This window comes from Malaclemys terrapin, chromosome 2, assembly GCF_027887155.1.
Source record: "Malaclemys terrapin pileata isolate rMalTer1 chromosome 2, rMalTer1.hap1, whole genome shotgun sequence".
In the NCBI taxonomy this organism is placed as follows: domain Eukaryota; kingdom Metazoa; phylum Chordata; order Testudines; family Emydidae; genus Malaclemys; species Malaclemys terrapin.
The window spans coordinates 278,562,599-278,586,320 of NC_071506.1; the positions used below are offsets into that span (position 1 = coordinate 278,562,599).

At 44.8% G+C, this 23,722-nt stretch overlaps 1 protein-coding gene across 6 annotated transcripts in view; it reads left to right on the plus strand.

The window, feature by feature from the left end:
- Positions 1–7,051, plus strand: part of NKTR (natural killer cell triggering receptor) — a 72,888-nt gene extending 65,837 nt beyond the window's left edge. For all 6 annotated transcript variants that reach the window (XM_054016652.1, XM_054016653.1, XM_054016654.1 and 3 more), the window contains 3 exons: positions 271–330; positions 1,003–1,104; positions 4,416–7,051. In XM_054016652.1, coding sequence (XP_053872627.1) covers positions 271–330; positions 1,003–1,104; positions 4,416–4,494 — 241 coding nt within the window. In that variant the 3' untranslated portion in view covers positions 4,495–7,051. The remainder of the gene's footprint in view (positions 1–270; positions 331–1,002; positions 1,105–4,415) is intronic.
- Positions 7,052–23,722: the final 16,671 nt, after the last annotated feature.

Genomic DNA, 23,722 nt, shown 5'->3' on the forward strand with positions numbered 1-23,722 from the left:
AAATCAGACACATCCTAGTAAGTTAAATTAGTTTTTTTGATGTTGAGTTGTAGCTATGCAAGTGCATCCTGGAAGCAATCTACTCTGAAATATGTATACTTTTTAAGAATAGAAACAGACTTTTGTAACTGCTTATTTTTGAAGAATAATTACGTTAAATGTCATGCAGTGTGGACAAGGAATATCAAGAAAGTCACTTAGAATTTTTTTCTAATCCAGTCCTTGGTCCAAATTTAATGATTAAAATGTATTTCTTTGATTGTGTCACAGTCGAACCTATAGTAGAAGTCGATCCAGAAGCAGTTCATATGATCATCACAGTCGATCCAGGTATGGATTATGATACTACACGAACACTGGGAACAAAGTAATTTTTATAATGAGCAACTATGTTAAGACAGTGATATTGTTCAAAGTACATACAGCTTTATAGTAAGCCAAAATATTGCAAACTTACCTTTCTGAAATTAAATCAGATTGCTCTTTTCCTCTTTTAAAACAATCAGAGTATCCAGATATCAGTCATGGGCATGGTATTAGGCCCTGAAGAGAATTGAATTGATTGGTGCCCTTTACTGCTGCTTTCTACTGCTTGTCCTCCGTTTTAAATCCCCCCAAATTTTTCTGCTGTTTATTTTACAAGAGTATGGTCAAGGAGGGAAGTCAAGGCTTGATATTCTTGATACTTTGTGCAAAATTTGTCGACAGATTTGTAAATTTTTTTTATTTTATTTAAAAATATATTGTTATTTTTAAAAGTAAACCACTTATTTGGGTAAACCGCTGCATTGTGAAGAAACTTTATACTCTTCCTGATAAACATTTTATTACATTTACAATTATTTTGGCTTATTTGCCAAATCCTTCAAGTAATAGGAATATAGCAACAAAAATCTTTCCTTATATAAATGTCTTTACAAGAAACATCCAAAATTCTAATTTTTATCATTTTAGAAAAGAACTTTCCAAAATCTTCAATGATTTTTTCCCCTGTTATAATAGGTCATATACTTATGATAGTTACTATAGCAGAAGTCGTAGTCGAAGTAGAAGTCAGAGGAGTGACAGCTACCGCAGATCTCGAAGTTATGACAGACGATCCAGGTATGAATTTTTCAGTGCCACAATTTCAAAAAATTAACTGTACACAATTAATTTCCTTAGGTGCTTTACTGGAAGTTTATAAGGAACAACATTTCAATAGATGCAGTCTTTTTTTCAAGTATAAAATGTACTGTTACTAGCAAATTTGTTTAATGGTAAATTAAGAACCAGAAATATAAAGAGTTAACACAAACACACGCAATCCGTACTTCAAAAATTCCAAAGGAAAGAGGAGGGCAGAGGGATTTGAGAGGAGAGAGACATCATCGTACTATTCTATGTAATCCATTGTGTGTACGTGTGCATATGTTCATCTCTACACATGCATATACACATTTTTTTAAAATCTGTCATTTAGTTCCCATTGGCTAAATCAGGAATAGTAATTGCTGAATTTAAATTTGACCATGCTTGTGCTTAAATACCATGGGTATAAAGGACTGAAAACTACCCTAAGTGTCCAGATTCTACTGGATGGTAGATCCTTTTTAGCTAGACCTCAATGTCTAATACAAAAAAATGGTGAAAGGAAGATGAAAAATAACTATGCTAACAGGAATTACAATCGAAATGATGCTTCCTACAATGTAATTACAGCTACAATTAAAGTAACTCTAAGTGTAATTACATTTACACTTCTATGGACTTTGGCTCCATTCTTCACAGTCCAATTGCTGTTAAAGGTGACATTCCTAGCACGTTTTTAAAAAAGAATCATCGTCTACAAGCCTAGTGCATTGCTGGTATTGCTGTCTGTACAGTGTGGTCCAGGCTATAAATTTGGGACTATATATCATCCTCAGTCCAAAATGGAATTCCTTCAGATGTCTGTGGGAGGCTTGCACAAAGATCAAGGGTGGAATATGATCTTTCGGGAGTAAGTTAAGTTAAGTTTTAGTTGTTCTCTCAACCAGCATCACTCGGTGGAAAAATGTGCCAGTGTTTAGCAACATCACTGTTTCTGCCCTTTTTTTCTTCCTTCTCCATTCTCCTTTCTTTTTCATTCCCCAATTTTCTTGTTTCCTCTAGATTTCTCTCCTTGTAACAATTCCATTTTTAGCCTGTGGAAATCACTCCCACCCCTTCCCATCCCATCCACTGGTGACATAGGGCTTGTCTACACCGTGCAGTAACACACATCAGTGAGGTGTGAATTCTAACATTCACCAATGTGTTGCATGCTAACTGGCCTGTGTAGACCCTGCTGGTGTGCACTCAGTTTCCTACTGTGCAGTAGAGAACTTTTAGTGCGCACCAACAGGGTCTATGTCAGTCCGTTAGTGCACAACACTAGAATCGACACCCCCACACTAAGTTTCATTATGCATTAATGTTGACATCCTCATGAGGATAATGGAGGGTGGGAAGTAGACCCCTCTGAATAATTGTTTCAGGCTGCCTGCAAACATCAGGAAGACAACATTGGATCAGGGTACACTTATTTGCATTTGGAAGGTTTTCTTCACAACCAAAAGGACCAAAAAAAGAACATCAAGCGAGCTGCATCCTAACCATTGGCCAAGTATTCAACACTTCTGGTTTATACATCCAGGAAGTGCCTATGCTCATTTTGATATGCTGATATTTCCAAAATCTAGCTTTATCGTTTCAGGGGGCCCAGTCTTGCAAACCCCTTCTAAGGGTTTTGCAGGATTAGGCCCTTGGAGAAAACATAAGTAAAACAGCTCTAAGGATCCATTCAAAAAGACACTGCCTATTCAGCCAGTGCTAGCTCACTGAACTCAAGCAAAACAAAATATATTTTTTGGTTCTGCTTCCAAAATTTAGTTACTGTGGGTGATATCCTGGCCACACTGAAGTTAATGGCAAATGCCCTGTTGACCTCACTGCAAACTCTGGAAATTTAGCAACATTTTGGATGTAACAAATAGGCTTTGAAATGATGAAGCTCTATTAAAATGATCACATTTTCAATGGAATCATAGAACCATAGAAGATTAGGGTTGGAAGAGACCTCAGGAGGTCATCTAGTCCAACCCCCTGCTCAAAGCAGGACCAATCCCCAACTAAATCATCCCAGCCAGGGCTTTGTCAAGCTGGGCCTTAAAAACCTCTCAGGATGGAGATTCCACCACCTCCCTAGATAACCCATTGCAGTGCTTCACCACCCTCCTAGTGAAATAGTTTTTCCTAATATTCAACCTAGACCTCCCCCACTGCAACTTGAGACCATTGCTCCTTGTTCTGTCATCTGCCACCACTGAGAACAGCCTAGTTCCATCTTCTTTGGAACCCCCCTTCAGATAGTTGAAGGCTGCTATCAAATCCCCACTCACTCTTGTTTTCTGCAGATTAAATAAACCCAGTTCCCTCAGCCTCTCCTCATAAGTCATGTGTCCCAGCCCCCTAATCATTTTTGTTGCCCTCTGCTGGACTTTCTCCAATTTGTCCACATCCTTTCTGTAGTGGGGTCTCAAAACTGGACGCAGTACTCCAGATGTGGCCTCACGAGTGCGAATAGAGGGGAATAATCACTTCCCTCGATCTACTGGCAGTGCTCCTACTAGTGCAGCCCAATTAGCCATTAGCCTTCTTGGCAACAAGGGCACACTGTTGACTCTCATCCAGCTTCTCGTCCACTATTATCGCGAGGTCCTTTTCTGCAGAACTGCCGCTTAGCCTATCAGTCCCCAGCCTGTAACAGTGCATGGGATCCTTCTGTCTTAATTCCTGCCCTCCAGCATATCTACCTCTCCTCCCAGCTTAGTGTCATCAGCAAACTTGCTGAGGGTGCAATCCATCCCATCATCCAGATCATTAATGAAGATGTTAAACAAAACCGGCCCCAGGACCGACCCCTGGGGCACTCCGCTTGATACTGGCTGCCAACTAAACATCGAGCTGTTGATCACTACCTGTTGAGCCCGACGATCTAGCCAGGTTTCTATCCACTTTATACTTCATTCATCCAATCCATACTTTTTTAACTTGCTGGCAAGAATACTGTGGGAGACCATATTAAAAGCTTTGCTCAAGTCAAGATGTATCACATCCACCGCTTTCCCCATATCCACAGAGCCAGTTACTTCATCATAGAAGGCAATCAGGTTGGTCAGCCATGACTTGCCCTTGGTGAATCCATGTTGACTGTTCCTGATCACCTTCCTCTCCTCCAAGTGCTTCAAAATGGATATATATTGTGTTCCTGTAGAAGTTTCCACAGATTTTTTTTCCTTTCACCTACACTCCTCTCCTAAAATTTGGATTAACCCAGGTTTGAACTTGAAACAAAAAGATAGAAATCTGATTTGTAAGGAGTTTTAATCTTTTTTTTTTTTATTAAATTGTAGGTCTTATGGTTCTGACAGTGAAAGTGATCGCAGTTATTCTAACAACCGAAGCCCCAGTGAAAGCAGCCGATCTAGCTGAAAATGTCTCCTCAGCAATGTAGATTGTATTTAGTAATTCTATGTAAATGTTGTAATACCTTTGTTCTGTCAGTGTCACAAGTGAAAGTGAAGGATGTTTACTGAGTGAGGTGAAACTTGCTTATTAGCAGTGGGTTCATTTGACTGGCTGCATTGACAAATGGACATTTTGAGCACAACTCAGCTAAGGTTTGGTGTTTTTCCCTTATGCCAAATGCTACTGTAACAAACTATGAAGATTAACTTTATTTGATCGAATCACATTTTCCAAGCCATGAAATTACATTTATGTACATTTGCTGGTATTCCTTTTCTGGGTGCAGCAATCTGTACTGTCTCAAAGTGTCCATATAAATACCGGAGGGCTCTCAGCCTATTATTTTGAAATAAATGCTGATAACTATAAAACTTTGAAGAAAAATATTTGTAAAGGCTGCCATCTGTATATTTTATTAAAATGCTTATTTTTAAATGCTGGCCATCAGTTCAGTGGTGTCTTGTACATACTTCTTATAAACATAGATCTGATTAACAGTAGCAAGGTGATGAAAACAGACTGCCACACTGTCTTAACACTCAACCCCTTTGTACCTTGATATTACAGAGGTATGAGGAAAAGGGTGAGATATTGTATACCATGCAGATTGTAATAATTAGGCACAATGTGCAAAGAAAAGGGTGATGAATCAGAGTTGATTGTTAATATCCGATTTGTTGTCTAAGAACTTTAATGTTTTTAAGTGATTTTCTTTGTGATAATTAGCCCAATGTTCAAGACCCCAGAAAAAAAATTGCTTCTAGGCAGTCCTATTTCAATTCATGCCGCTGTGCGTGGAACACATCAGTTTGTCTTTGAAGTTGAACATTATAAATCTTTGAGTCACATTATAAGTCCATGAAAATAGACATGAAAAGTAGTTTTGACAGAATAAATCATAATGGCCCATTCCAAAATGTTTGTAGGTAAAACATTATCTTCTAAGTTAGGATGTATCCCTTCTTTCTTAGGGAGATGTCATTGTGCAGTTATTGGACTATTTATTAATCTGTAATATGGCATTGCTATAAAAGTGATATGCTTAATAAAAAGTATCCACAATACTTTGGAAGTTTAATACCAAAAGCGAGTCCACATTATGGACACATGGTTTGCAAAAGTTGTGTTGAATAATTTTTTGCAAAACTCTGGTTCAACTGATTTAAAATTACTTGTAAATAAACACATTTTTCATTGTTTAAGCATTTGTATACTAAGAAATGATTTTTTTATTTAAATGGCAGTAATAAACTCCTGAAATCTGGGTTTATAATGGAAAAGCTGACTAATATAGCTTTAGCGGTGCTAATGAGTACTGCAATGTACTATAATAGCTTGCTTTACTAACATTCTGTAATATTTTGAGATTGTTTACTTTTCTCAAATGTTTTGCAACAGTGAAAATTATTTTTTTTTTTTTGTATCAGGAGCTTTGAAGTGTAAAAAGTTGTCAATTTTTTTCTTAGTTAATTCAATAATTTTTGATAGCATTAAATTACTTAAAAATTAGTCTTTAGGTGCTCAACTGAAACATGCAAAGGAAATTCAAAAAGAAGGTTGAAAATGTAATGTCATACTCCACTTACCCTCTGTGCATAGATAAGAGGGGGCAATTAGTTTGCAAGGTCCTGGGATACCTAGAACTGAACTAATTGAGATATGAATATCCAGCTTTCAAACATAGGTCCAAATCAGGTTCTTAATTCCAAAAGTTAGGATTAAACCCTTCTAACTCTTATGGTAGCTTTAAAAGAAAAAGCACACCCATAATCTTTTAAATCCATATTTTGTAAGTTCTTGAAATATACATTCAACTGAAGCTATAAATAGTTGTGTTCTAGCAGGTCATGCAGGTTTACAGAAATTTTTCTAATAAAGTTGCAACCTGCTAATCAGAATCATGAATGGATATGTCCTTGCTAACTCAAAACAACTACAATGTTATTTGGTGCAGATCCATAATTTTAAATGCAAAAGTAAGTGAATATTTCACCTGGTTTGCAAGGGATTAATCCATATTAAAGTTTTATTATTTTGAGTACTAAACATGAAATAAGGCATCCAAAATCTTCAACACTGCCATATCACATGGGGTAAAACAAAAAGTGTTCCCAGGCTATAACTTTGTTGTGTTTCAGGCTAGGGTTGACTTTTAAAGCTAGAAAAACTGGGTGCAATAGAAATACTGTCAACTAATAATTATACCAGTCCAAAGCATACTGCTAGAATGTTCTATTTTTATGGTTCACATCAGCAATTGTCAGCTTTATAAAGGGATTCACGCTGTATTTAGGACTCTGTATTACTTCGAATTGTCCTAATAGAAAATGCACTATTGAGCGTTTTTATAATGTTCTGTTTACTTACTGCAAATTTGTTATTCAGAAGCAGGTGGTGGTTAAAAATGTCAATGGAATTTTTGTACATATATGCAAACACTGATTTCTTTACATTTGAAAAAATTCCTCTAGTACTTAATAGGGGAACTTAAAGAAATTAAAAGTATACTTCAAGTTCTATATCCATCTGTGTGGTGGTTGTTTTTTTTTCTCTAAAAGACTACAAGTTTTCTTTTCTCTTCCTGACCAATATAGGAAAGGATTCCTACATCTGTATAGTGAATTTACATAATAGCTGCGTGAAGAACAAATATTTTGAAAAGGTTTGAAGCAAGGAAGTGGTCAGACACCAAATCAAGATATGTAAAAGGTGTATATTCTTTGTGAAAGACCTTTAACAGATCTTTGCTGAAATGATCTCACTTTAAATGCTGAGCTAAATATTCTTTCCCAAATACACATTGCCGCATCATTTGTGTAATACTCAAAACGTGGGATTAGTTTTAGTCAGCAGATATAATGGCTTAGCAAACTAAGCCGTTAGTCTTTTAGAACTTCTGTTCCAGAAAAACTGGATTTCATGGAAAGATCAGCATTGTCTCTTAGGGGGAAGGATAGCTCAGTGGTTTGAGCATTGGCCTGCTAAACCCAGGGTTCAATCCTTGAGGGGGCCACTTAGGGATCTGGGGCTAAATCAGTACTTGGTCCTGCTAGTGAAGGCAGGGGGCTGGACTCAATGACCTTTCAGGGTCCCTTCCAGTTCTAGGAGATAGGTATATCTCCATATATTAAGGGATGTATTGTTAGTTTAGGGCATCATTCCATAAAATTGAAATCTAATACCTATGTTTCAAATATAGTAGAACCCCATTTTAAAGAAACCTAAATTTGGTTCAGTGGGTTATGTCTTTATATTTCTGGCTGTTTTTATTAGATTATCAACTACATTGCATCCAGAATGCTCTAGCAATGTCACTCTGTAGAGGATACTATCTTCAGGAATCTATAATTACAGGTAAGCAATTTCCTTTTTAATATGCCTAAGGGAGGAAAATAATAACTTTGGGCATAATGGAATCCATCACATGAATAACTAGCTCTTGTGCTCTAAACAGTTTAAAGAGCAGCAACATAAATGCAGTTTTTCTTTTTTAAATAGATTTGCACATGAAGAGGTCTTTAGTTCCTCCATGAGGGTTGTTTGTGTCCTTGTCCTGGGGTGGTAAGAAGCATTTTAAAACGCTCTAACTGAGGATCACCCACTGTCTGACAGTATTAAATTTCTGTTGATGGCCTTCCGTGGTTCATCATGATCATGCTTCTGTTTGGAGCAGAACGCAGCATTTAGATGACCTTGAGCTGCAGTACGCTGGAACCCATCTGGTGTAATTTCCAACATGAATGCTGCCTAGGATTTAAATCACAAGAAGATAAAGCTTCAAATTCTCCTGCAGTCTTACACCAATATAAACAACTTTTTGCATTAATATGGTTGTGAAACACACTTATCCACCTGCATTTTAGGATCGTTTTTAGCTATTTATTTATAGGAGGTTAAATCTCTTATTAAAATTTTAAATAGCTGTTAATTAAAGGGACCAATTTCTGCATTTAAAATTACACCCATTCAACCTGAAGTCAATGGAATTGCATGGGTATAACCAGTTAGAATGTGTTACCAGTGTTTTATAAAGCTAAAACACTGGTACTGGAGTGTGTGTGTGTGTGTGTATATATGTATATGTATATACATATATATATATAAAGTCCTTACTATTTTGCAATCTGTCATATTTAAAGCCCTTAAAGGTGATCTGCAAATGAATTTTTTTTTAAATGGAACTTATTTAGCATTGATAGTACCCAGGGGCCAGCCATATTGGGCCCCCGTTATGCTAACTGCTGTGTAAAAAATACAGAAAATGAAAGTCTCTGCCCCAAACTGCTTATAATCTAAAAGACAAGACAGAATAGGTGGCTGAGGCAAACAAGCACATGGAGGAGACAGGGCAATGGCCCTTTTTGTGTTTCCCCATGATGTAGAAAGTTCTAGTCAGGGTTTATTAAGGTGTGTCTTGGTTTTCGTTTGTTTAATTTGCCCTTTACCCTATTCTAAGGGGCATGGCCAGCTCCCCAGGTTTTAAACGTTGCCTCATTTGCTGGTCGTCGATCCTGGTTTCTGACGGACTTTCCTATATCCAGCAACAAGGATGATGATGGAGAAATCTACTCCTCACATCGCTCCTTGCCTATCCACGTAACTACCAGACCAGGTCCACCAGAGCACCATGAATACCACCCCAGACCCTGAAACTCCAGAATGATACCGACACCCATGGATGCCATTCCCATCACAGTGGCCTTACTGGGGCCCATGGGCAGCATACCGCCAACTCTGCTAAGCCTCCCAGTTCACACACAGAGAGAGGGTGAGGCATTGCCCATCACCCTCAGTACCAGAACCCTTTGAACCTCCACAAGAGGCAGTTGAGGAACTGGAGGAGACTTCTGATCAAGAAGTAACCCCAGCTACCAATTTTTCCTCGTCCTCTCTGGATGAAGCTATCATGCCCTCACCACCCATGACGGGGAACAACTTTAAACAGTTTCAGAATTGTTTAAGAGGATCACCGATTCAATAGAGATTCTGTTGGGAGAAGTTGCAGGATCCCAACAAAAGCTGCTGGACATCCTCCAGACTTCAACTTCTTCCAAAATTGCCCTACCAATAAATGAGGCTCTTCTGGACCTGGCCAAGACCATCTGTCAGACCCTGGCATGGAATTTTTGTTCACATCTCACACCAAATTCTCTCGTGGTAGAGGCCATGAAAGAAAGGGACAGACGACAAGACTCCTGAACCACCCCATATGACAGGGACTGGAAGCGGTTGGACCTTTTTGGACGTAAGGCCTACTCGTCAGCAACCTACAATTTAGGATTGCCAATTGCAAGGCATTCAAATACAGTTACACAAATTATTCAAAAATGTCTGAATGTATTGATTTTTCTACCTGAGGCTAAAAAAGAGCAATTCAAAGCAGCCATCTTGGAGGGCCACCTTCTTGCCTGAACAGCCTTACAAGCCTCACGGGACTCAGTAGATACAGCAGCACGTCCCATTGCCATGACTGTAGTCATGTAACAAGCTTCCTGGCTCCATCTCTGGTTTTTCCAAAATTGGTACAATGTACCTTCAAGGATCTTCTGTTTGAGAGCCCGAAGCTATTCGCAGCCAAAACGGATGAGTTGCTTCACATTAAAGGACTCCAGGGTGACCCTCAGATCCTTGGGTATTTACACACTTACTCAAAAGAAAAAAACGGGGGAAATATTACTCGGCATAAAGAACAAAATCTGTGCCCTACACCCAACCTCAGAGGCAATATGACCCACAGAGACCCAATAGACGGAGACTACTCCCTTCTCAGCTCTCAACATCCCAACAGCCTCCCTCTAAACAATAGTTTTGAGGATTTGGTCAAGGACCTGAGACATCTCCCACATCTTCTATTCAGACACGGGGGTTCCCAACTATAGACCTCTTTGCAACAAACTAGAACACCAAGTGCCCATACTTCTGCTCCAGAGCGAGGCGGGGACCATGTTCTCTCGGCAGTGCCTTTCTCTGCAAATGAATACACATCTACTATATGCCTTTCCCCCAACCCTTTTTCTAGCCAGGGTCATATACAAGATAAGTACCAACAACTCCAGAGTCCTCTTGATAGTCCCCAGGTGGCCCAGACAAACGTGGTTTCCTTACCTCCGGAAGATGGCTGTGTGCCCACCACACACACTTCCACTTCTACCTCATCTCCTGTCTCAGGATACTGGCCAAGTCTAACACCTGAACCTGGCAAGACTCCACTTGAAGGCATGGCTACTCCATGGTTCTAAGACAGTGAAATGACCTGTTCACAGGAGGTAAGGGACATTCTTTTAAACAGCAGATGATCTACTACCCAGTATACCTATCTGCGCAAATGGAAGAGATTTCATACATGATGCCAGAATAAGCAAACACTGCAATTACCTCTCCTTTACCAATGGAATTGGATTACATACTGGCCCTCAAGAAATCGGGTGTCTCAGTGAGCTCAATCAGCGTACACCTTGAGGCAATCACAGCTTTCCACCACAAAATGGACGAGTTCTCAATCTTTGTCCACCCTACCACTAAACATTTTCTCAAGGGTCTTGGCAACCACTACCCTGAAATACGAGCCCCCACTCCATCATGGGACCATAGTCTGGTGCTGTGATACCATACAGGGTCCCCTTTTGAGCCATAGCGGTGTGCTCACTTCTCCACCTCTCCATGAAGGTGGCCTTCCTTGTTGCTATCACATCTGCCTGACTAGGGTGACCCAGGGTCCGTTTTCCGACTGAAACACCCGGTCGAAAAGGGACCCTGGCAGCTCTGGTCAGCACTGCCGACCAGGCCATTAAAAGTCTGGTTGGCGGTGCTGAGGGTCTAAGGCAGGCTAGTCCCTTCCTGTCCTGGCTCCGTGCTGCACCCTGGAAGTGGCCAGCAGGTTCGGCTCCTAGGTGGAGGGGGGCCACGGGGCTCCGTATGCTGCCCGAGCACTGGCTCCTCACTCCCATTGGCTGGGAACCGTGGCCAATGGGAGCTGTGGGGGCGGTGCCTGCGGGTGAGAGCAGCACACAGAGCTGCCTGCTATGCCTCTGCCTAGGAGCCAGACCTGCTGGCCGTTTCTGGGGTGCAGCGTCAGGACAGGCAGGAACCCTGCCTTAGCACCCTCCACTGTGCTGCTGGCTGGGAGCTGCTGAAGGTAAGCCTGTGCCCCTGCCCTGAGCCCCCCATCAAACCTGGAGACCCTCCTGCACCCCAAACCCTTCATCCCCAGCCCCACCACAGAGTCTGCACCCCCAGACAGAGCCCGCACCCCCCTGAACCCCAACCCGCTGCCCCAGCCCAGAGCCCTCACAAACTGAACACCTCTGCCCCGGCCTGGAGCCTCCTCCCACACCCTGAACCTCTCATTTCTGGCCCCATATTGGAGCCTGCACCCCCAGTTAGAGCCCTCACCTCCTGCACCTCAACCCCCTGCCCCATCCCAGTGAGAGTGAGCGAGGGTGGAGAAGAGCGAGTGACAGAGGGAGGGGGGCTGGAGTGAATGGGGGCAGGACCTCAGAAGGGGTGGGGCTAAGATGTTTGGTTTTGTGCAATTAGAAAGTTGGCAACTCTATGCCTGACAAGTAGGAGAACTGGGGGCCCTCATGGCATATCCCCCATATACAATATTTTTCTAAAACAAAGTTACCCTATGACCACACCCCAAGTTCCTACCTAAAATAGTTCCACATTCCATTTGAATCAACCCATCCATCTCCTATTGTTCTTCCCAAATCCTCACGGGAACAAGCAAGAAGCAATGTTTCATACCCTGGACATCCGAAGGGCGCTAACTTTTTACATTGAAAGGACAGAGTCTTTCAGAAAGTCACCAAAGTTATTTCTTTCCATCGACGAACAATCTAAGGGAGACGCCGCATCCAGACAAAGGCTGTTGAAATGGATCTCCCACTTCATTGACTTTTGCTATCGCCATCAATAGCTACAACCCCCACCAGGGACCCACAGATGCTCCACCAGAGCTCTCTCTACATCGATAGCTTTCCTCAACAATGTGCCCATTGTGGACATCTGCAGAGCAGCAACCTGGGTGTCAACCTATATGTTCACACAGCACTATGCCATAGAGCAGCGCTCGACATCACACGCTGTACTGGGACTTGTGGTTTTATCATCTGCCATGACTGCAACTCCGAAACCCCTCCCTTCCACTGAGGGGCACTGCTCTACCGTCACCTAAAGTAGAGCACCCACAGGGACATCCCTTGAAGAAGAAGAGAACGTTACTCACCATGTGCAGTAACTGAGGTTCTTTGAGATGCTTGTCCCTGTGGGTGCTGCACTACCCTTCCCTTCTCACCTCTACTTCAGAGTTTTCATGCTAGTGGCTCTGTGGTAGAGAAGGAAATAAGTGGGGATTGGTGTCACGGCGCTATGTAACCGCCAGAGACCGTATGAGAGGGGATCAGCACATGTGATACCCAACCAGGCATTGCTACTAAAAATCTCTGATTACAAGTGCAGGAGCACAGATTCAACACCCACCGGACAGCCATCTCAAAGAATCTCAGTTAATGCATAGAGTGAATAACCTTCTTTTTATTTCTCCAAAGGGTTAATTGTCATTGAAATTAAAGTATCAGAGAGGTAGCCGTGTTAGTCTGAATCTGTAAAAAGCAACAGAGGGTCCTGTGGCACCTTTAAGACTAATAGAAGTATTGGGAGCATAAGCTTTCGTGGGTAAGAACCTCACTTCTTCAGATGCAAGTAATGGAAATCTCCAGAGGCAGGTATAAATCAGTATGGAGATAACGAGGTTAGTTCAATCAGGGAGGGTGAGGTGCTCTGCTAGCAGTTGAGGTGTGAACATCAAGGGAGGAGAAACTGCTTCTGTAGTTGGATAGCCATTCACAGTCTCCCTGATTGAACTAACCTCGTTATCTCCATACTGATTTATACCTGCCTCTGGAGATTTCCATTACTTGCATCTGAAGAAGTGAGGTTCTTACCCACGAAAGCTTATGCTCCCAATACTTCTGTTAGTCTTAAAGGTGCCACAGGACCCTCTGTTGCTTTTTATTGAAATTAAAGTTTCAGGTGGTTGGTTTGTTTTTATTTTTAAGAGTTTTAAACCATCTTTAAGGGAAATGTTAATGATCCCCCACATCAGCAGTAGATCTAGGCATTTCTCATTGGCTTTTATCAATCATGGAGCAATAGATCTTCACACACAGTACAGCAGATATCCCCTGTTCACCCTGTTGTGAAATGGGATGGACCGGTGGCTGGGATTATTAAAGGAACCGATGGGGTTTAGGATTCCAACTCCCACTGAATTGTTCAGTGCGTTTGCTCAAGCTTGCTTGAACAGCTGAACTGTGAAACCCTTGTGTTGGTGATCATCACTTGCTGATGAGTGTCGTTCTATGCCAACCAAGTATGCTCAGTAGTATGAGGTAAGGGCTCCTCGAGCTGCCCCGTGGTGACACTAGGGACCCTATCCTGAATCCACTCTGTCTTCGCTGCAAAGTAAGATGAAAGCTCCTGATGGCAGGAAACATTAGACTGAGCCCTTGGGGAAGACAGCCCAGCTTAATCAGACGGCTCACTATCTGTGGCTGTTCCGTTGCTAGGGAATTCACATATGTTTATGTAACAGGAGAGAAGAAACCTCTGAGTCCTCACCACAGCCCTGACCTTCGATTGTAAAATCTCTCAGCTCCGCAATCAGTGCTCCCCACCACTGTTCCTGTCCCCATCCCTCTCTCGATCAATATGGCCTCCATTACTGTAGTATCTACACAATCTTTAATGTGTTCGCCTTCACAACACCCCTGTGAGGTAGAGAAGTGCTGTTTATTGTCCCCTTTTTACAGAGGAGATTCTGAGGCACAGAGACATTGCGTCACATACCCCATGTTCACACAGCCTGTGGCAGAGCAAGGAATTGAAACCAGGTTGTCCAAGTCCTAGGCAAAGGTACTAGCCCTTGCTTCCTCTTGTGCCGGATCTGTCTCGGCATCCATAAATCATGGTGTCTTGTGAAGACAACATCAAGGAAGGGGACATCTGAGAGCTAATGCTTTGACGACTGTAGACAACTGATGTTTCTAATGCCCTTCCTGCCCATTAATTCACTGGTCCAGTGGCTGGACAACATTCTGCCCTAGAGAATTTGGGAGTCCAGCAAGATCTGTAAGTCTCCAAAGGCAGAGGGGGGGTTGAAAGGCCTGTGCCACTACCTGGTGGAAGTGATAATTAACGCTACCATTAGTCACAGCAGTCATAGATTCCATGACTTGACTGGACCTCCGTGACTTCTTCCGCTTTCAGCAGCTGGAGGTGGGACTGTGCGCCCCTGCCCTGCTGTCACTGGGGCTGGATGGCTGGAAGCAGGGACCCTGCACCCCCTTCCCTGCGGCTTGCAGGCGCGGGGCGGGGGGGAGCTGCAGCCAGGCTGTGCGCACCTGTCCCACAGCTGCGGCCAGCTCTGGAGCGGGAGCTGTGTCCCCTGTGGTTGTGCCCCCCACTGCGCCCCAACCCCACAGCTTCCACTGGGGCTGCAGCCAGGGCCATGCGCTCCCCCTTGCAGCATCCCTGGACTGTGCACCGCACCCCTCTCCCACAGCTGCAGCCAGCTCCAGAGGGGGACTGTGTGCCCCCCGTGGCTGCGCCCCCCCACTGCGCCCCAGCCCTGCAGCTTTGGCTGGGGGCTGAAGCTGCGGCCAGCTCTGGACCAGGGGCTGTGCACCCCCCGTTGTTGCGCTGGAGCTGCTGGAGCCAGGGCTGGGCCAGCCACCATGGCGGGGTTCTCGGCCTGTCAGTCGCCCCCTCCCGCCCATGGGACTTCATTCCTCTCCCCTTACTTAGCCCTGCCCCCGGTTATTTTTAGTAAAGTCACGGGCAGGTCACGGGCTCCCTGAATTTTTGTTTATTGCCCATGACCTGCCCGTGACTTTCACTAAAAATAACCATGACCAAATCTTAGCCTTAGTGATAATTAAACCAGAACAAGGTGCTGCTCCCTGCACTCCCAATATGCACATCTCTAACAACGGTAAGATTCAAGTATCGGGGGGTAGCCGCGTTAGTCTGTATCCACCAAAACAACAAGGAAGTCCAGTGGCACTGTAAAGACTAACAGATTTATTTGGGCATAAGCTTTCGTGGGCAAAAAAACCCACTTCTTCCAATGCATGGAGTGAAAGTTACAGATGCAGGCATTATGTAATGACACATGAAGAGAAGGGAGTTACCTCGCAAGTGGAGAACCAATGTTGACAGGGCCAATTCGATCAGGGTGGATGTAGCCCACTCCCAATAATAGATGAGGAGGTGTCAATTCCAGGAGAGGAAAAGCTGCTTCTGTAGTGAGCCAGCAACTCCCAGTCCCTATTCAAGCCCAGATTAATGGTGTTGAATTTGCAAATGAATTTTAGTTCTGCTGTTTCTCTTTGAAGTCTGTTTCTGAAAATTTTTTGTTCAAGAACAGTTACTTTTAAATCTGTTATAGAATGTCCAGGGAGGTTGAAGTGTTCACCTACTGGCTTTTGTATGTTACCATTCCTGATGTCCGATTTGTGTCCATTTATTCTTTTACGTAGGGACTGTCCGGGTTGGCCAATGTACATGGCAGAGGGGCATTGCTGGCACATGATGGCATATATCACATTAGTAGACGTGCAGGTGACTGAGCCCTTGATGGTGTGGCTGATGTGGTTGGATCCTCTGATGGTGTTGCTAGAGTAGATATGGGGACAGAGTAGGCAACGAGGTTTGCTCCAGGGATTGGTTCCTGGGTTGGTGTTTCTGTGGTGTGGTGTGTAGTTGCTGGTGAGTATTTGTTTCAGGTTGGGGGGCTGTCTGTAAGCGAGGACTGGCCTGTCTCCCAAGATCTGTGAGAGTGAGGGATCGTTTTCCAGGATAGGTTGTAGATTGTTGATAATGCGCTGGAGAGGTTTTAGCTGGGGCCTGTACGTGATGGCCAGTGGTGTTCTGTTATTTTCCTAACTTGGGCCTGTCCTGTAGTAGGTAAGATTCAATGTCTCTCTGCAAATGGGTTCAGAGACGTATTGAATCAGACCCTAATCCAACTAGTCCAATATTCAATCTGACAGCTGCCAACACCAGATGCTTCAGAGGATGGTGCGCAAAGCCCAGATATAGGCAGTTATGAGATAATCTGCTCCTAGAGAAGTCTAACCTGCTATAGTTGATGCATGTGGGTTTATATCTTTTAGAATCACTGTCGATAATCTGACATGAGGGATAAGAGATTCCAAGGAAACACACTAGTGATGTCATCTTTGTGAATACTGCAGGATCTCCTCCAGACCTCTTTGATGACTCCAGCACCAAGGTTGACAGCAGATCAGGATTACAATTTGTAAATGTGAAAGTGTAAAAATAAGTGAAGATTGCTTACCTGTAATCCTATTTGTCATAGCACTGTTCTTTCATTTTACCCAGCAATTGGAATATGGCCAATACACTGAGGTAAACACCTGTGCTTTTACAAAAATTGCAATGGAATCTTTAATGACCTGGCTTGGAATTTATTGTTGGCTGTATCCCTAATGCAGTCTACTTTTAGTAACAATTAACAATCAAGTTCCTGCCCCATCTCTCTTATTTTGCATTTTGGTGAAGAATAGCATAAATACTAAGGGCTTTTAGTCTATATTCTGAATTTTTTATTTGAAAGCAAACACTTCTAGCAGCGTTGGAGCCCATGTGAATACAGACTCGGATACTAAAAACTTACAGTATTCATTAGGTACATTTCAACTCTTCTGTTTTTACAATCTTATACCATCCATCAGGATGAGTAGAGACAATTAAATAGCAAAAAATAGAATGGTCCAAAGAGAACCAATAAATGTTGTTTAATGATTTAGGATCATATATTCACCTATGTGCAGAAGAACAAGTATTAGGAGGCAGGAAATCCAACTCAAATCAGTCTAGTGGAGGATGTCCGGGTTTGTCACCATTGTAGGAAATACTTTGTGCTAAAATTGTCCTCCACTTAAAACAGGGATGAGAATATGTATCTAACCTTGGGTTCTCCAGATGGAACCTCTACCAGTATAATACTAGGCCCTTGCTTTGATACTATGGTCGTGCCTAGGGATCAGCCAAGAACGGGGGCCAATTGTCCTAGACCCTGTACAGACCTAGAATGAGACAGTAGCATAGAACTCAATGAATTTAGTGAACTGCTGCAAAGCCATTGTAGATCCTAGATAAACCCTATTATTTTCCTGTGGTTAAGTAGTGGCTTTATTTTAATTTATTTACAATTGATAGGACATTTCCCTGAACAAATTATAACATTATTTGGGGGCTTGTGTCCCTAAAGATTTGTTTTCTAACTAAGGCTCCCAACAAGGAACAAAACCATATTTACCCCTCTTTTTCTTCTCCCCGCTGAAGGGACTACTTTCCGTTCATCTTGAAAGTGGAACAACGCCCAAAAAATGTGAAGTGTTTTGGGTGAAAAGTCATAGTATGGCGCAGCAATGGTGAGAGGGTGTAATTGTCCCGAAAGGAATGTGGTACAGTGAAAAGAGTGCATTTTTCAGCGACCAACACAAGAGAAACCGGTATTTCTGAGCATACACTAGCAGCTTTGCTTTGTTTTGCTACTTCATTTCAGTCAAGTACTTAAATATTTGCTTTAAGTTAAATGCCAGGCCCCTGGGTAGATTGCCAGCAGCAGGGATCGCATTGGTATCCCTTGTTCTTAAAGCATAAGCCTCTATTGCATGAGCTAAAAGACTCAGCTCTCTCTTATCCAAGGTTGTAGCTGGCTCATCAACCTCTAGATTTGGCCTAGCCACCACTAGAGGGGGACAGAGCACCACACTGAGTGGGTATGGGTAACATAAGCGCATACTTAAGCATAGCAAAAAAGCCATTTCCAAAATGCATTGCTTGTACGCACACCGCAGATTCTATCAGCTCATCGCTCATTGAAATCTAAACAATTTTCATCACCGCACTGAAAGACACTTCTCAGTGGGAGCTGTTTCCCTGCTATGGCCCCAATCCTGCAGTGAGATTATATCCCAGCACTCTACGTGAGTGGAAAGGTATGACTGAAATCATCTCATGGCAGGGTCAGGGCCTAAATTTTGGATTTTTACTCCTATCTGACTTCAGCTGCAAAGCTGTTCAAAAAGAATATGCAAGAATTATTTTAAAATGAAGAGTATGTATGTGTATAATGTATATAATTTCCCCACTCCCTTGTTTCAAAATGGCTGAAGAATTTTTGTTCTAACGTTCCAAAAAACATCCCGCAAAAATTTGTGTGCCCATGACCCAGAAAAATTTCAGCCTGATGGAGGAACATTTCAATAAGTCCTAAGAGATTAAAGACAGGAGCTTAGAATGGCAACTACCATGCAACCTTAACTATAGTGGCCCACTACATTACAGCAGTACTCTGGAAATGAGATGTGTATATGTAAATAGTTAACAGATAAAATGCCAGTAGGTGCCACTTAAGAATATGTAGCAAAATTCCTGAGTTCAGGGCCGGATTAACCTTTTATAGGTCCGGCGCCAAACATATTTGTGGGCCCCCATGTAGGCAATGGAGCATGGCGCGGGGAGGTCAGTCCCCAGAGCGAGGGGCCAGCCAGAGGCAATAGGACTTGGCATGGCAGGGGCGGCCCCACGCTGCCCAGTGCAAGGGCACTATTTACAAACTGGCAGTTGCCAGACACACACCCAGCCCTGTGCTGCCAGCATGCCCCTTCCCTTTGGGGGCGGGCCCATGCCATGCGGACTGACTATGCCCAGCGCCCTTCCAACCCTCCCCACAAATGCCCAGCGCCCTACGCAGCACCACCTCTGCCCACAGCAACACCACCTCTGCCCAGCACCCCCACAGAACCCCCATGCCCTAGTGCCCCAATTCACACACATCTTCCCTGCCCCTTCACAGCCCAGCACTTCCCACCTCCCCAGACCTCTCAGAGACCCACTCCCCCATGCTCCACCTCTCGGCCGCACTCACCAGCCCTGCTGGGAGGCAACTGGGTGTCTGCTGGGCTGCTCCGGGGCGGGGAATCGCTCCGGCCAGGGCTGCTCCGGGGCGGGGAATCGCTCCAGCTGGGCTCCCTCAAGACGCACTTGGCTGGAGAGGCCTAGCCAAGCCCCCTGTAGTAAGATGAGGTCCTGAAACATAAACTCTTGTGTCAGAGGCCCAGTCTGAGGCCTGAAGCCTGAACCAAAGTACTTCCAGGCATTGCTAAGCAAAAGCTGGGCTGTGAGCCAGAGGCAGGGCCCCACTCACAGAAGTTGGCGAGAAGAGGGTTGCTAGAAGCAGGTGCATCCCCACATAAGTGCTAATAAGAGGAACTTGTGTATATTCATAGTATGTCCTGTAGAGTCTATAGGAAACTATTACTGTACTTCGTTTGACAGTAAACCTGGCCGGGTGCCTTCGTACTTTACTAGAGTCTGTGGTCATTGGGGGTTCTCTCGGGGTCTGCGGTGTCAGCTATCTGTGCAGAGCCGGGGCAGCACACAGAGGGAACACGCCCGCAGCCGACTGTTAGCATCATCAAACAAGAACAGAGCATCACACCGATAGCTACTGACAACACCCCCCACACTGCCCCCTGCAACTGGCCGAGACTGGCCAGGCTTCTGCACCAGTCCCAGGTGGCTCAGCTCTGGGGGGACAGACGGGGCCCCACAGGTGGTGGGAAGCAGAGAGTGCCCGGAACTGGAGGTGCACTGGGGTCTGGCCAGGGGGCAGACAGAAGGAGAGGAGTGGGGCCAGGAGGCGGAGAGGAGCCCTCGGCCAGCTGTCGGGCAGGCCCAGAGAAGCAAGTGATGGGCTGGGGGCACAGTGCAAGGGGAGCAGCCTGGAGCCCCTTCTGAGCATGGGCCCGGCTCCATTGTAAACCCAGCACTGCCTGAGTTATGTAGGACCAATAAATCTTGTTCTGCAGAATGGCTCTTTCTAGCGACTCATTATGTTAGTTCCTAACAGCTACTGCATCCACTATCGTAGACACTGAGAGGCGTTTTAAACATATAAAACAAAGGAAAGTTGTGGTTTGCCTGTGAATGTGGCTGGTCCCTGCATTAAGGCCCCAATTCAGCAAAGTACTTAAGCACATGCTTAATTTTAAGGACATGGGACTTAAGCATGCCACAAGTCCCACTGACATCAGTGGGACTTTAGCATGTGCTTAACTGCTTTGCCAAATAAGGATGGCCTTGAGCACATGCTTAAGTGCTTTGCTGCATTGGGGCGTAAAAGAAGGGAATGACAAAGATCAAACCTCTTCCTGACAGCAAGTAAGTGGCTGTTCATTTTAAACAGCAGGACGGCGGAATATCAAGGACACTTAATCTAATAATCTGTGTGGGGCTAGGATTTAAGAATCCAGGTTCATTTCCCAGCTGTGCCACCGACTTCCTGTGGAACCTTGGGCAGGTCATTTAATCTACCTTATGCCCCAGTTCCCCGTCTGTAAAATGGGGATAAAACATCCCCAGCTCACAAGGATGCTGCGAGGATAAAATCCATTCATGATTGTGAGGTGCTCGGATACTATACAGCTGAGGGTATATAAACAGAAGCAGAGAGAGAAGATCCTTTCTGTTGGTCAGCAATTGTGAATTTGGGGACATGAACTAGTGAGAAGCTACATAAAATACAGGCTGCTTTGTAGTGCCTCCCCCCCCAGCCTGGTGCAGTCTCTGATTTGCTCTGTGCTGGAAGGAGCGGTATTGTACACAGATGTCTCCTTTGTAGTTAAACTAGTGGGAAGCAGAAGACAGTAAAAGCTCAGCAAATAAAAGCTTTGTCAAAACAGCTATAAATGGGAACAAAAATATTTTTAAAATGGCTTAATGTTCAGACAGGCACTCCTCCAAGCCTGGAGCTTAATTCCAGCTCACTTTGTTTCTGCTCTGGAGATGCCTTTTTCATAGATTCCTAGATTTTAGGGCCAGAAGGGATCATTGTGATTGGCTAGTCTGACCTAACGCAGAACACAGGCCACAAGCCTTCCGTGAATTCATTCCTGCTTCATGTCCAGTAGCAGCGATTGAACTAGAGCAGATCTTTCCAAAAATATCCAATCGTGATTTTCAAATACCCGGTGAAGAAGAATCCATCCCAACCCTGGTTAAGTTGTTCCAATGGTTAATTACCCTCACTTAAAAATGGACACCTTATTTCCAGTCTGAATTTGCCTAGCTTCATTTTCCACCCATTGCTTCTTTGTTTGGATCCTCAGAGCCTGGACTTACCGATGGCTGAAAAATTTCCAGTGCAGAAGTTTTTCAATGGAGAAAAAAAGAAGAGCCAAAATTTTGGCAAGAAATTTTCCCATTTTTCAACTAATTCAGCTCGTTCCCTCGCTGTGACCTGTAGATTGGAATGCCCAAAGGCAGACCTGGGCTTCCTGAACTTGGCATCTCCGGGTAAAAAACAGTCATTAAAAACTCTTTGACTAGAAAAGAGAACCTACGATCCTAAAAAGCCTTCAATAAATCCAACCTGTTATTGTACACATCCACCCCAGTCTCTGGCCGCCAGCTGGCAGGCACAATGACGTAGACCTGACAGCTGCTTCAAACTAAATCGGAGCTGCTGAACACCTCCAGCGCCAATGGGCGTTGAGTGTAGTCATGGGTGCTCGGTGCATCAACAGTGACTCTCCCCTTCCAAAAATAAAACCTCTCCCCTAGCAGTTTTCACCCCAGAAAGGGAGAAATGTCTGAAACGCCATGGAATTAGGGTTACCGTATTTAAAAAATAAAAAAAGAGGACACTCCACGGGGCCCTGGCCCCGCCCTGGCCCCAAAGTCCCCGCCCCAACTCTGCCCCTTCCCCGCCCCTTCCCCAAAGTCCCCGCCCTAACTCCGCCCCCTCCCCTGAGCGCCCCGCATTCCTCCTCCTCCCTCCCAGCCACATGAAAATGGCTGCCCGAGCGCTACCAGCTTCACGGTTTGCCGGGCAGCCCCCAGACACTGCGCCCCCGGCCAGCGCTTCCCCAGCATAGCTGGAGCCGGGAGGGGAAGTGCCCAGCCGGGGGCGCAGGGTCTGGAGGCTGCCCGGCAAACCGTGAAGCCAGAAGCGCTCAGGCTTCGGGCAGCCCTCATTCCTTTGGACCCTGCGCCCCCAGAGCCCGGGAGGGGAAGTGCCCAGCTGGCGGCGCAGGGTCCGGAGGCATGGGGGCTGCCCGAAGCCAGTAGCGCTCGGGCAACTCAGCTCTTACAGAGCCCAGGAGTCAGGGAGCACAGCAGCCCCCGGCGCCCGCTCTAAGGTAAGCCAGGGAGTATTTTTCCTGGACATGTTCAGCTTTTTGGAAATTCCCCCTGGACGGGGGTTTGATTACCAAAAAGCCGGACATGTCCGGGAAAAACCGGACGTATGGTAACCCTAATGGAATCCACTGGGGACATCACTCAATTTTACATGCAAGGCGCTCAGATCCTACGTTGATGGAAGCAGGATACACCCCTACAATATAGATATGACTCCTGCAGAGTTGGGAGGTCACTGCTGCCCGTTCAAACAGCAAGAGTCTGTGCCAGCCTGAGCTGTGATTAGCAGCAGGGGGAGGACAGACTTGACATTCATGGCAGCCTTTCAGATTGCAATGACATCTTCTCCCCGGGCTCGGGCCATAATCTTTCAGTTTGTACAAACATTGGCGCTAACTCCCCCTCGCCTGCATGCTCAGGAGGGGGAGAACAGCACCAGCCGCTTGCAGGCCTGTCTGCCCAGGGAACGAGGCTGTGTCTTGAAACAGCTTTCGAGAGCCTGATTCTGAAAACGGATTCAGGTAACCCAGCTGTGTCAGATGGTGTCACCGGAAATCACCAGGTCCTTGGAGACCTTTCCAGGCCGTGGGCGTGTTCTCTGTGCAGATGGGGCATGAGACCCCTGGGAACCAGCCTTGGCAATGGCCTCTGAGGCAGCTGCTTTCCGTACCCCTGGGTAGGAAGCCGGGGAAGGGAGGAAGAGGCCATTATAAACGGCAGGCCTTAGACTATAGGGGTGGACTTCTCCTGAGTCTATCTCAGCAACATCCCACAGGACTTTGAATAACCCAGCAAGGCTGCATCATTTATCCCAGTGCTTTGCCCTTTTCCCCTGAGGATCCCCCTGAGCTGTAGGGACTGGAGCGAATTAAGCCATCATTTCAGAGAGAGGGAAGTGCGCACTCGCCGGTGACTTGGCCAGAGTATCAGCCCGCCAGGAACAGAACGAAGC